Source organism: Protomyctophum bolini (assembly GCF_963924005.1).
Source record: "Protomyctophum bolini genome assembly, chromosome: 9".
Lineage (NCBI taxonomy): Eukaryota > Metazoa > Chordata > Actinopteri > Myctophiformes > Myctophidae > Protomyctophum > Protomyctophum bolini.
This window is the reverse complement of record NC_137870.1, coordinates 3086440-3100059: the sequence shown is the minus strand read 5'-3', so window position 1 is coordinate 3100059 and position 13620 is coordinate 3086440. Positions and strand designations below refer to the sequence as shown.

At 42.7% G+C, this 13620-nt stretch overlaps 1 protein-coding gene across 2 annotated transcripts in view; it reads right to left on the bottom strand.

Moving 5' to 3' along the window:
* ksr1b (kinase suppressor of ras 1b) overlaps window positions 1-10401 on the bottom strand; it is a 64946-nt gene extending 54545 nt beyond the window's left edge. For both annotated transcript variants that reach the window (XM_080771793.1, XM_080771794.1), the window contains exon 1: window positions 9993-10401. In XM_080771793.1, coding sequence (XP_080627919.1) covers window positions 9993-10217 — 225 coding nt within the window. In that variant the 5' untranslated portion in view covers window positions 10218-10401. The remainder of the gene's footprint in view (window positions 1-9992) is intronic.
* Between the last annotated feature and the right edge of the window lie 3219 nt (window positions 10402-13620).

Genomic DNA, 13620 nt, shown 5'->3' with positions numbered 1-13620 from the left:
TCTTAGAAGAAAATATATGAATTTTTCAAATAGAATCTAAGCTCTTTTCCAGTGTAAAGTGTTTTACCCTCAACATCTTATTTATAAGATGGAGTTTCTATTGTACATGACCATTAAAGCCAATACAACAACTATGTCTGCGTACATGCAAGTATCAATAACAAAACATTATGGCATTAATATTTATTTTATTTGAGTTTAAAAAGAGTACTGTTCCTTTTAGACTGACAAACGTGTAGCTATTCTTTAATCAAATGTATGCAATCAGAATAAAAGTAAATGTACCATGGGTGGCTTTAATTAATTTCATTTTGTTTATCTTTTATTTGAATAGCAGTCTCATAAGACAAAATGTAATAAATAATGTAATAATGTAATACATTTTCGAATGAATTATTAATCTTTAATGTCGTTGGTTAGAACTTCTTAACCAAGAATATATTTTTAAGATGATAGCTAAATAAGTGCCATAATCCGATGAATCATAATTATCATTATCATTTTTTAAGTCCAGAGACTCTTAGATCTGAACCCATTTGATTTGGCTTTAGGAACCTGTTGCGACCGCATGCTGTTGCTCTCGTCGACGACTTATTATGGTCAGGTGTGTGTACTAATACGACTGAGACATCAGCACACCCTTGAGACAGTTCCCCTTTTAACAAATGACACCTTTTACACCACAGTCAAACTGATCTTTGTCTGTGCTCTCTTTGAGGGAGTCGTGAAAATATACCAGTACACGTGTTTAGAGAATCAACAATCCAACATTGCAAAGGTAAGGGAAAAAACCCTTACAACTTGTGTTAGTGAACACTGGGCAGAGTTTGACTGTCACTGAAACAAAACACAACAAACCATATTCCAATGTAAAAATAAATGTACAAAATTATTATTAGATGGTTGGTTGTACAGAATGTCAATTTTGAATGTTTTTTTATAACTGTTAACCAAAGCTTCTTATAGCCAAAATCTCCCATAGTTGTGAAGTGAATACTTTATTTTTTTACGTTCTGTTTATTAGATTTTAGTTTCATAGATAGACACCTCCTCCATTAAAACCAATTTTTATTGTTGGTCTCTGTACCACTGTCAGATGGTGAATTGCATTTTATATCGACAAAAATATTGTCTCTCACCAAATGCAACTTCTTTGACTTCTAATGACCTATGAATATAAAAGCAGTAATCCTCAAAGAATATACATCAAACAAACAAAACAGACAGAAATGTTGTCTCTACTTCTCTACTTTCAGAATAATCTAGCCTTCAAATCGTTCAATGTTTTTAGTGGTTTGCTATTAATTTTGTTCATCTTCCAAGTTGGAAACTATTGAATAGTGAACTGGAAATGCATTCAAAGGGAATTACTGCGCCGTCCTCGATTCCTCACGGCTCCATTAAGGCCCCGGGGAGCCTGTCCTATGTGGAGCACATAAAACATTCAACAGTATGCCTCCATATCTGTGGGAAAGCCACAGTAGAAGACAGCGTCCCGCCGTGCCCTGAGCTTCGCCTCTCTTATCACAAAATGGCCAAAAGGTGAGTTGATGCACTTTAGATGCATTTGGGCACTTGGGATGAAAACAGCAGGGTGTTAGCTTGCACTGTACAAGGTCCAGGCCTGTTACGCTGCGGTGCTCCCCTGGTTATTCAGCGTCTATCGCTGTCCACATCTCCCTGGGCTCTGTTACACGACTACTGGGACTCAGAGAGATGGCCTGGGGCTGGTGTGTGTGTGTTGGGGGGGGGGGCACAGGGAGGGGACCGATAGCAGATATCTGTAACAGAGCCCACCTGCTTTGCTTAAGTGTGTGTGTGCGTGTGTGTATTGTGTGTATATTGTGTCTTGCATGACAGCGGCCCGAGGGAACAGTCTTTTCTTACTACTCTTACATGCAGAGGCAGAGAACGGTATGCGGCCCTGCTCCGTGGAGGCTTCTGTAGGATTTAGCGCTCTTATCGTGCAAAAGATTACCCACACTGGCCAAACGCACACCACTCAGTAAGGCTACACTCCCAAACACAGACATTGGCTTCTTGCACGTGCCATCTAGAATTGACCTCAAAAGGATAATTTGCCTCAGGAGGGCTGGATGTGAATGTGGAAGGATGTGAATGTGTGAAATCCCCGTGTGGAAATAGAGCATTGTGGTTGACTCAAACAATGTCATTTACACAGGGTGGTATGGTGTAAGCCCAGGCGTAAGCGACGTCAACATCATTCCAAATGAAAAGGTACAATGGATACTAATAGACACAGGGTGGTATAGCAGAGGCTTTGTGTCATTTGAGATCACTTAAGATCAGCAGTGTTGTGTTTTCGTCGACTAAAACTATGACAAGAAATGTTTGTCGACTACCTTTTTCCACTGACGAAAACTGAATAAAAAACGAAATGAAAACTAAGCTAAGACGACTAAAACTAAGACTAAATATATTGACAATTTTGTCAACAAATAAAAAACTAGACTAAAATGTTAGGAAGGGACTAGTGGACAAGAGATCCAGTATAAGTCATTTTATAATGACTTCTACTGATGACTTATGTAGATCGGCTAATTTCAGCAAGTGGAAAAAAAAGGCATCAAAGGCCGCCAAAATAAAATTTGTTCGGCTAAATTTAGATTTAGTCGACTAAAATCTTATGATATTTAGTCGACTAAAACTAGACTAACACTAAAACATTCCAGGTGACTAAAATGTGACTGAAACTAAGTGAAAACTATTCAAGAGACTAAAATAGGACTAAAACGAAGATAACCTCCAGAAGGGGCAGAAGGGGGAGGAGAGGCCAACGGAGGAGGACAGAGACGATGGGAGGGAGAGAAAGACAGCAAGGTGTTGAAACACCGCCTGCCGTGTTGTGAAACCACAAGGGGCTTTCCTGTCGGCAGCAGCCAGTCGATATCTTCTGCAGACCTGCATGCCCCTTTGTTCTGTCTGACATGCTTGAAAAACTGCAAAGCATGTGTGGAAGTTGTTGTGTGCGTTTTTACAAACTAGACAAACTAGAAGATGCAAAGATTTGCCTGGATTGTATACATTGCATGTCTGCTACTCTTTAACATTAGCGCTGGATAATACGAGTGCTCAATCTTCACGTTAATAGAATCAAGAATTTGAACTAAAGTCAGATCAAAGAAAATCTACAGTATACTTGAATTTTGTTTGTTCATTTTGTACTTTTATTTACCTTATTACCTACAATTGTATGACCTAAATGAATAATAATAATAGATTAATTGAATACTTAAAACAAATAATCAACATTTTAATAAATTGATTGTAAAAACAAAAATCACACCCGTGTGAAGTGAGGGGCGCTCTTATCATCGTAACATAACCGTACATCATCTCATTCTGGCCATTTCACAATCCTCACTTTTGTTTGTGTTTATGTAATATTTGCGTTTACACAAACACTAAAAAAATGTCCATTATTTTTCTTTGGCATTTAAATGTTTGTGTTGGGACAATGACATGAAACTGGCTATTCGTTATCAATGGCATTCAATGTTTGTTATAGGATAATGTGTATGTTTACACACACCCTCAAAGCTGGACATAGGAAATACCCATTAGTTGCATCCATAGGTGTCCGTGTTCTGTACTGTACTTTGCTAGGGCCCGGGGATCTACTGTACTTTGCTAGGGCCCGGGGATCCAATGACGCTTCACTATGGATACCATTCAATCCACATGCATCACAGACGCCCCATCATGGATACTTATTTTTCCATGCCTGATACGTACAGTAAGCACTAGTATTGCTCTGAATGGCAATGTCCACTCGATACTTTATATTTGTTTGGCTTAGGGCTGAAGTTATTACTCTTTAGCACAAACAAACACACAAAACCAACCAATATAAATGACATAATCACACGACTGTAGGATTGTTTTGAAGCACTCAACACAACTAGAAAGAGCCATTTCAACTCCGTGAAGCACAGGTCTCTGACAGAGGCATGCCCGGCCTTCCCTCCCTCCATCATTGTCTGTGTGGTCAGGTGCATGTGATGCGTGATGACATTGTTTTGGCGTTGTGTGCATGTATGAAAAGGCACAGACAGTGTGATGATCGTTAATGCCTTGTGTCAATTATGTTTGTACAGTTTCAGACTGAGAACACAAATCACACACACACACACACACACACACACACACACACACACACACACACACAGAGAGCTAGCTCACTCAGGAACAAGTACAGCGGATCTTTCTGAAGTGCAGCCTGGCGCTTCTGCACATGGCCGGTCCCTCACGTCCCTCAAGCAAGGGCACACTAACTCCACTGGTCCTCGACCACTTCAGACACCAATGTAATGTTTCTCACAGCAAGCTGGGATAGAACCACATGGTCTTCAGCTTGGTCGTTACAATTATATAGATAACAGAGCTGCCAATACAGCTTTCCACATCGATAACAGTAACCAATGTGCCATCAGTGTTTCATTGAGGGCCACCAGATGATCAACAGTTGTGACTTCTTGTACCAAGCTATATGTTTTCCCTCAGGGAAATGCATGAATCATAATTCCAAGCTAGTTCATCCGTATCTGTAAAGCCCCTTTCGGAAACCCTCGGTTACCTTTTCTGAATTTTGGACGGCGGTCACCCTAGGGTCCCTTCGTAGTTATTCCACTCTCCATAGGACGCAGCTTTACCACTGTCTGTTCACCAAGACCCGCGTGGTCGCTTGAGTGTTGATGAAATGTTTCAAAAGATGCATAAAGTTGCAGTAGGAGACCGCGGAAACGTGTGCGAAGCGGCGTTAATCGGCGTTGCCGTTAAGTATTGAAGTTTGACGTTTTGGCTTCTCTGAAATTCTCTCTTCCTCACGTCCCATGTCCCGCCTCCCACGACACAACAGCATTAAAATCAGCCAGCATGTACGCAGTTGGCCAATCAGAGGCAGTATAGGACGTGCAGCTAGCCAGTCTCGGTGCGGGAGGCAGGACATGGGAAGTGAGGAAGAGGGAATTTCGTCCCAGAACCATCCCAAAATACAATTTGAACCGTCCCAAAGTGATTCCCATTCTAACCAGTCACACTAATGTGAGGGCAGGCAGTTATTTAAAGACTTCCAACATTGCTTTTTAAAGTGGCAAGGAATCATAATAGGTATCAGGGTATCATAATAATCCTTGATGAATGCATTAATCCTTGAAGTAAATGCCTTTTCAGAATCTTTAGATCGGCCCCAGAGGGGTAACCAAACATTTTGGAGGGGTACTCGCCAGGTGCATTTCTGAATATGTGCAAAGTAATGAAAATCCATGTTTTCTAGGTTAATATTTCAGTAAAAGCACAGTCACAATACAGAATATTTAGGTAATTAGTAGGTAAAGGTTTTTGGATGCACACATCTGCGTTGTGTGGTGCGTCAGAACCGCTCAGACACACAGGGCTGACCGATGCACACTAGCATCAACTTGCCCACTGTGAGCTTCTCACTTGCGGGTCGAAGTTGATATTGTAGGGTGTTGTTAGGCAACAACACCCCCGGTGTTACAGTAGGTGTGTGATATCTTTTTATGGATTTACCAACAGCCACATTGTTCCATCCACCGTACACAGGCTGTTGAGAGTCATTGTTCCATGTACAGTATTAATTTGTGACAGTTTAATTAACTTTTATTTCGGCTGTTGTCATATGAAAGTTTTTTTTTTATGTGGAAAAGGGAGGCCGACATCTCCTTGTGCTGTAGGGAGTGCCGAGCCCTGCATGAATGCTCTCATGTCTCCGTCTGTTCTTCTCCCTCATTTAATTAATTAATTTTATTCTTCCTCTTCAAGTAACAGCATTTTTCTGACTGCTACATGAGGGTACAGTCAGACTGCTGCGCCTGTTTTGCGGGTTTCTCTCTGCAGTAATAGTTAGTTTGTGGCTGAAGTGTTGCCGGCGATGCTGCAACATTTAAGCAGCGCTGCCTGCTAGTCTCATGCTGTCCGTAGGCGCGCACCATATGCACATTTCCAGTGCAGAAAGTCCTCTAGGCCTGAAACCGTCGCGGCTGAGATTATTAAGTCCAAGTCTGTCCTTAGTCTGGAACCCTGACTACAGTGACTAGTATAGTGACATTCACGACACATCCGTATAATTGTTTACTCTGGTGAACTGTCAGTGTCCTTCTCCAGTATCTACAACAGATACACGGACACAGACTGCACACGTGCACGTAGACTATAGGCATTGGATCCTTGTTATTAGTTGACACGTAGCTGTAAAAATGCACTACATCTTATTAGCTCCTGGGGCAGATGAGGACACAGCCACAGCCAGAGTTTACAGAACATGGCTGGAACTCAAGGCTCTCCACTGCCCCGATGACATATTAGAGGACCATAATCATAGATAGGTCTTGTCACACATCTCCTATATCCAATGTAAACACAACCCAGTGTAAACACAAGCCTGGCCGTAGAAACCCGACTCCATGCACTGCACTCAGCTCTGACCGGCCAACAGACAGACAGCCCTATTGTAGGTTGAAGAGTGGAGACAGTGAGAGAGAGACAGACAGGCAAAACAGGAGGAAGAGACGTGAGGGTTCCGTCAAGCAGTCCCAGGCCTCTGCTTTTGTTCCAAACGGCGTTTGACTGACAGCTACCCCCGTCCAACTGGAGCATGTACTACTACTGTACCCTTTGACCGTCCATGCTTTTCCAGTGGGTAACAAGAGACACCAAAACACAAACCTATAGTTCAACCTCCTCCACCTCCTCCTCATCCTTTCCTCCACTGTTTGCACGTCATTTGATTTTCTTGCTCAACAGGCCACACTGAGAATGCGTGGGAGGGAAGGCTAAATTTAGCCTCCCCTGCCAGAGAGAGATGTACACAACAAGGGTTCTGCTGCACTCCTTCCCATTATCCAGGGAACAACCTCAGCAGACCACAGAGATTGTTATGATGCCTGTTCGGCATGCATCATCCCCTTGTGAAAGAGATGGACAGATGAAGGTTCCACCAAGTCTCCAAAAATAGCATATAGTGTGTGCACTGCGATGTGCAATTAGTTTGAGACAAAAACATTAAACAATAGCAGTTGTGCTGGACAGATTGGAAATTCAACATTTTTAAAAGCATCAGGAAGTTTGGGTCTGAAATTACTGCATTTAGGGTTTTTATAAAAAGGTGCATGTTGGGATGTTATTTGTGGTAAAAAATCTTCTCATCTTTACAGAACAAGATCTAATATGCCATTAGCTGTTCAACAGGTCGAACTTGTACAAAGCTGTTCCTTCAGGGAATTAATCTAACTGTGTGTGTGTGTGTGTGTGTGTGTGTGTGTGTGTGTGTGTGTGTGTGTGTATGTGTGCTTGAATGTTGTGTACGGTATCTGTCCTCTGCGTATCTTGAGAACCGTTGAACTTGTTGGACCCGAGAGTGCGGTGCCCGGCATGAAGTCGGATTAGCAGCCGATTCGACCGATATGCCAATAGAATATATAGGCATATGGAGATCTGCTTATCCAGAATTGTATATGGGCTGTTATGGCAATATTGGACTGTCAAATACTGATTGTACGGGTGCTATTATTTCATTATTCCATTCTATCTGTAACTTTTTAGAAGGAGTTAGTTCCTTTCGTTAAAGGGGATCATGAACACCTTGCCCTGAAGGCCTGCCTTTGATTGAATGCACCCTTTGATCAAGCTATGTGTAAAAGAAAGGCCATGCCACATGCGCTGGGCCTGCCTTGGAACAGAGAGGTATGAAGACACTGATAAAAGATGTGAGAGGGACTTTTTTTTGCAAATGCAGTGAGCACTTACTATGAGACCTAGCAGATCATGTCTGTCTGTCTGTCTGTCTGTGTGTCTGTCTGTCTCGCTTTTGTGCCCATATATGGAGCTGAGTGATTTGTGTCACCATGACTCAGCCATAACCATATAAGGAGTCCCCAAAGCAGCTATACGTCCAAAACCCAAATATGTACGAGCTGCGTTCGCTTCCCGCGTTTGCGCGTCTTACTGGTAGGAGAGCTTGGGAGTGACACGACAGTGAGAGGAGCACTGAAAGTTCAGTTCAGGCCCTCTGGGGCTTTAGAGACAGGACATTCAGGAGAAACAGGCTTGTTTTTTATGCTGTTGGATTCCACAACGTCAGCTTCACCTCGAATGGATATATTATTTTTGAGGGGCGCTATAGCCCCTCCAACGTCTGGCTTACGGAAATTATGTCATATGGCAGTCTATGGGCTTTTAATGACGGAGAAAGGAGAAGTTAGGTCAAATGTCCCCACACGTCTCAAATTGTGCCATTGTCAAAGGAGAAATTAGGTTAAATGTCCACCAAATATGACGTAAATCTTGTCTCCACACGTCTCATATTTGCCATTGACAATGAAAGGAGAAAAACGGTCCGGAAGTTACATGAATACAAAGCAGTGAATGGAGCAAGCTGGCCCAGCTCATAACAAACATTATTTATGAACCATTGAGACATTTGTCATATAATCGGTTCAGGAATATAAAAAAAAGATATATGGTATTTTGTTTTCTAATCACTTGCTTCTCGACGTGCACAGAGTGAACAGTACATCCTTTTATTTGGAGATTGAAACAGCAGCAGGTATCGTTTCTGTTCCGAGGGCTTCATGAGATTTGGCTGCCAGACAGGAAACGGTGGACAGTCTCGCGATACTTGGCACGTTCAGAAACATATTACTTGTTGCTCTTTAGATATACCTCTATAAAATTACACAGTGCATTCATCGAAAAGCAACACAGAAGACAAATAATAATGTTTTATGTCTTCTGTTATTTTCCAGAAGCGATTACTTTACAAAAGATCTCAGTCATTTCAGAAATAGTGTTTGTTCATAAGCTGGTCACTGGGCTCTCATTGACTCCAGTGCATTCTGCTGAACTTCCGGGGGCAGTTTGCCTCCCATGGTGCTACAAATCTGCCGTCTGGAATTGCGTGATTACCTCGGTGACCTTGCCTCCATTTCATATACCTTTGGTGCTTCAAAACGCCACTGAGCAAACTTAATTCCATTGAAATGAATAGCTTGGGGGCGGGGCTGTCGCTCTATTCTTTCATACCTCTATGAGTTGTACAGACAGAGCCCCCTGATCTGACCACGCCCCCCCAGTAAGGCTATATCCAACGTTGAAGATGCTAAATGCTCCGGTTCGGTCTATACATCCTTTCATTACTCTATGGATCGGATCAATATTATGGGCATACTGTAAACTTGTATCTCCATATATGGGCATACAAGGGACAAGGACAAGACGGATACATATTAGATCTCCAATAATGGGATGCAGGCAAACAGACACATTAACTATAGGTGTGGCATACATTTCCAATTTGCATCGTTACCGCATCGTACTAGTAGGCCAGTATATGTCTAGTAAATCATAATTCCATTCACTATAATACACGGTTCATCTTAACCTTTACCGTTACCTGTGCCCCCCCTTTTTTTCTAGAACAAAAATAATGTATATATTTATAGGCTATCACATATTTAGGCGCATATCATATGCATGCCTGCATTTGGAATGTATCTATTGAGGTACCACTTGTTGCTCATGCATTAACATAGCCTGGCTAAGAAGCCAGACTATAGCATTAACAGGTCAAATTGAATTTGTTAAAATAAAACCCAATTAAGTTACCAACTTCTGAGGTAAGTGTAGAAAAATTTAGACTGATATAGGTTTGATTTATTTAGCCATGACAAAATGCTTTGTTACTAAAGAAGAAGCCATGAAAAAATACTTGTTATTGTTTTGCCAATAGAAGAGCTTTGGTTGTTTGTTTGTTTTCTCCATTTGTTCCGTTACAGGAAGTTTGGCATTTACGTCAAGAAACAATTTAAGGTCTGGATTTCTATTGCACCTTGGACTAAAAGTTGTAATAAAATATTATTGTAGCCCATTACTGCTTTTTGGTTCATATATAACACAAATTATCATCTCTTTCCCAATCCCCATGCTATCTTTTATATTGGCATTGTATTTACCTCCAAAGTGCGTATCTCCTGCTGGGTGAGGTCGTTAGATGCAGCGCATTTGGTCCTGAGTCCTGTCAAACTGGAGATGGAAATGTCGATCATGTTCTGGATGAGTTCACACTGATGTAGCGCCTCTTCCACGGCATTTCCACCACTGTCACCTCGAGGTTGTCTGTCTTCACTGCGCCGGACCATCGTGCCTCCTTTACCTGCGGGCAGTGGCACACTATCCATTCCTCGACATTGGCACGGCTTGAATCTTAAACATTAAAACAGAAAGAAAGGATGGACACAATGTTTCTAACTAGATTCACGTTAATAACGTCAGAGTTTGTGTGACAAATTCATGTTTCCGTCTCCTCCAGCGTGTCGCCTGAAAGTCTGTTGTGAGCCCGTCAAGGAGTTCCGTGTTTTGTGTTGCCTTTACGGACACACACTTACTAGTTGCTGTTAAGTTTGACAGCGACAACCAGCTGAGTATCAAGGATGCTACTGACGTTCGGCTGCGCTGCATTGTGGGAGATGTAGGCCTAGTAGCTATGCATATTTTTACCTCGGGTTTTTTGGGGGGCAGTTGTTGATAACTTTTGCACATTTTACAGCCTACATGCAGAAGCTCCCACTTCACTTATAAGTTCACTTGATGCTGATGGCTCAATTGGCAGTTTTCTCAAAAGATAATTTAATTAAAGTTTTGTGGAATTTTAACATAATTATGGATAATGGATCTATGTAGAAATAATCCTACTGTGTGTGTGTGTGTGTGTGTGTGTGTGTGTGTGTGTGTGTGTGTGTGTGTGTGTGTGTGTGTGTGTGTGTGTGTGTGTGTGTGGCTGCGTGTGTGCGTGCGTGCATGCATTTTCCGTTTACAGGCAAAGAGCTGGGGAGGAAGACGCCTATAGCTGTTACCGAACAAACACTCAATGATTATAATATGACACTACAGCCTAGAGACCTTTAACACTTTAACGTACTTAGCACTATAGCACTTACCCTATCAGTACCACAGACGAAAAACAGTCTAAGTCCAAATTTCATTCTGACCCCTCCACGAAAAGGCCTCGTTGTCCTGAACCCTTATCTATCATTTATACATTATGGATCAATAGTGTGGACTTTCGTCTGTGGCATTCACAGTGGAAAGGAGACGACTGGGTCATATGACAGTGAGGAAGAATTATGGTAGAACCTTATATTGTTTTTATATTTGACTTCACCTTCACTTTTGACTTATGTTGTTCATATTTTGCCTTGTGCATATAGTCCAGATACCATGGCAGAGGCCTGTATCTGTTGTTTTGGGCACAGCTCTGAGCTTGGTCCCGTGCTGACACAAGCAAGTTCCGCTCTTATCTTTGCATAATGACGACGCTTTCTCCCTTCTTTTCCAGAGAATGACTGTACAACCACCCTGAGTGTTTAATATATTCTTCCATGAGCTTAGAAATTAAACTTCTTTCTTATAATGTGAATAAGTGTCTCCGTCTCCTTTTGCCTCTATACTAACTGATACAGTTCAGGAGGAACGGATTGTGTGGCCCTGTTTTTTCCCTAATGGGACTGATCGAGGTTATATGCGGGTCCCGGGACGTAAAGTCGGGACTTGATCAGCCCGACTGGGTCACCTGAGTGAGGGGTATGATGTTGGGAGACCCGAAACCCTGGTGACCTTGGGATACATCACTGAGGATACGTCCCAGGTGCATCCATGCGATATATGTTTGTTTTAGTTATTCTATTTATAGGAATAGTCTACGTGACAACCTGCAGGAATAGTCTGTTGACCACCGGAGAGACGGGTGGCAGCCGGAATGTAGACGGCACCCGGGAGCAGTATGGGTTGGCGGCCCAGCCTGTGTCTTCTGTGAGGAAGAAGCCCAACAAACCCACGGTGAGGCCTTTAGGAGGGCCACTCAAGCTGCAAGTGGAGCCTGCGGCACCACCATGGGCCAGGTGGAGCCTGCTCATGGTGGAACCATTGCGGCTCGAGAATCCACCACTCCTGAATGAAGTGCCGAAGCTGGGAGTTTGGTGCAACAGGTGCTGGACCTGGTGAGAGCAGGAATGGACCTGGTGAGATGTAGGAGGGGCCCGGACAGGAGTCAACCCACAGAGCCTAGTCCTTCCACGTGTCAGATTGATGTGATCCTCCCGGAATGGTCTACCGTGTTTTAAACAAGACTCATTTACCACTTACCTCATTTACCACGCTACTGATATGAATAATGTTTTACGTTTACACATTTAAAGATCTACAAAGTCACAAGACGTCACATGAGAGTTTGTAGATGGGCTATTTGTCTCTATACGGAAAGTCATCTTACATCCATACAGAACTGGTACAAAGGCACTAAGGCAGAGACAGAAGATGTAAGAATGAGAGAGAGCAAGAGTTGGACGCAGAGATAGAGAGACAGAAAGGCATGGTGGTTTGGATACAAATACCAACGTATAAGAGAGGTTTGGTTTGGACGTTGGACAGAGAATGGACAGGTCTGTTTAGTTTCTGTGCAGCTGGCAATGGCATGCTGTGACCTGCTGTGTGTGTCTTCCCATGGGAAAGCTTCTCTGCTGCTGGAAAATCAACGCCCACTGTGACAAAGCTGGTGTGTGCGGGGGGTTGGGTTGGGGGCAGACAGATGACCGCATGGGCCTTTGCCAAAGATATAATTCCAAGAGATACTAAGCTGATCTGTTGATCTAATAATCACCTGCTGTCTGGTGCATGGCCAGCAGTTAAACTGATCACGATGGATGGATGGATGGATGGATGGCTGGCTGGCTGGCTGGCTGGCTGGGCGGACTGACTGACTGACTGACTGACTGACTGACTGAACCTCTTGGAGAAACTCCTGCAGAAAGCATGAAAAACAAAACAAGTACAGGTAAGAGTGGAGAGATACAGTTATGATTCATTTAAGAGGCCGATTCTAAATATCTGACCAAAGTTTTCTGAAAAACTATATATATCATGACCAATGGCATTGCAATGAACATCAATGATGACGTTTAGGTGGAAAAAAATAACATAATTTTTCTTTTTAATTAATTAAAATATGTATTGCAACACTGGGTGTTACAGGGTTAATTAACTTACTGGTTTCAATGTACAGACTGTTTAGCTATCATGTTGTTTTGATGCATTGCAGGTTAATTGTTTACCTGTTATCATAGTTTCTTGAGTCAATACACTGTTCTCTCATTGCATTGTATTTGTTATTAATGCCCTTGTTTATTGGAAGTCACTCTGGATAAGAGCAGATCTGCTGAATAACCTGCATTTCTACATTTTAAATTATATTTGTATTATACGTTTTTAAACTTTCTTTTTGTGGGGCGCTTTGAGGGCCCCTCCTATAAGTAAGTAGCATTGCCGAGCCATGAGGCTCATAGGGCAGGAGCCTATCTCCTGTTTCTGTAGCCATGAGGCCCATAGGGCAGGAGCCTATCTCCTGTTTCTGTAGCGTGAGGCAGCTTGGAGTACACCCCCTGGACATGACACTAGTATGTCGCAGGGACTTACCCCTCAATCCAACCCTTGATGCTGAGTGTCAAGCAGGGAGGCACTGGGTCCCATTTTTACAGTCTTTGGTATGACCCGGCCGGGGATCGAACCCCGACCTCCCAGTCTCAGGGC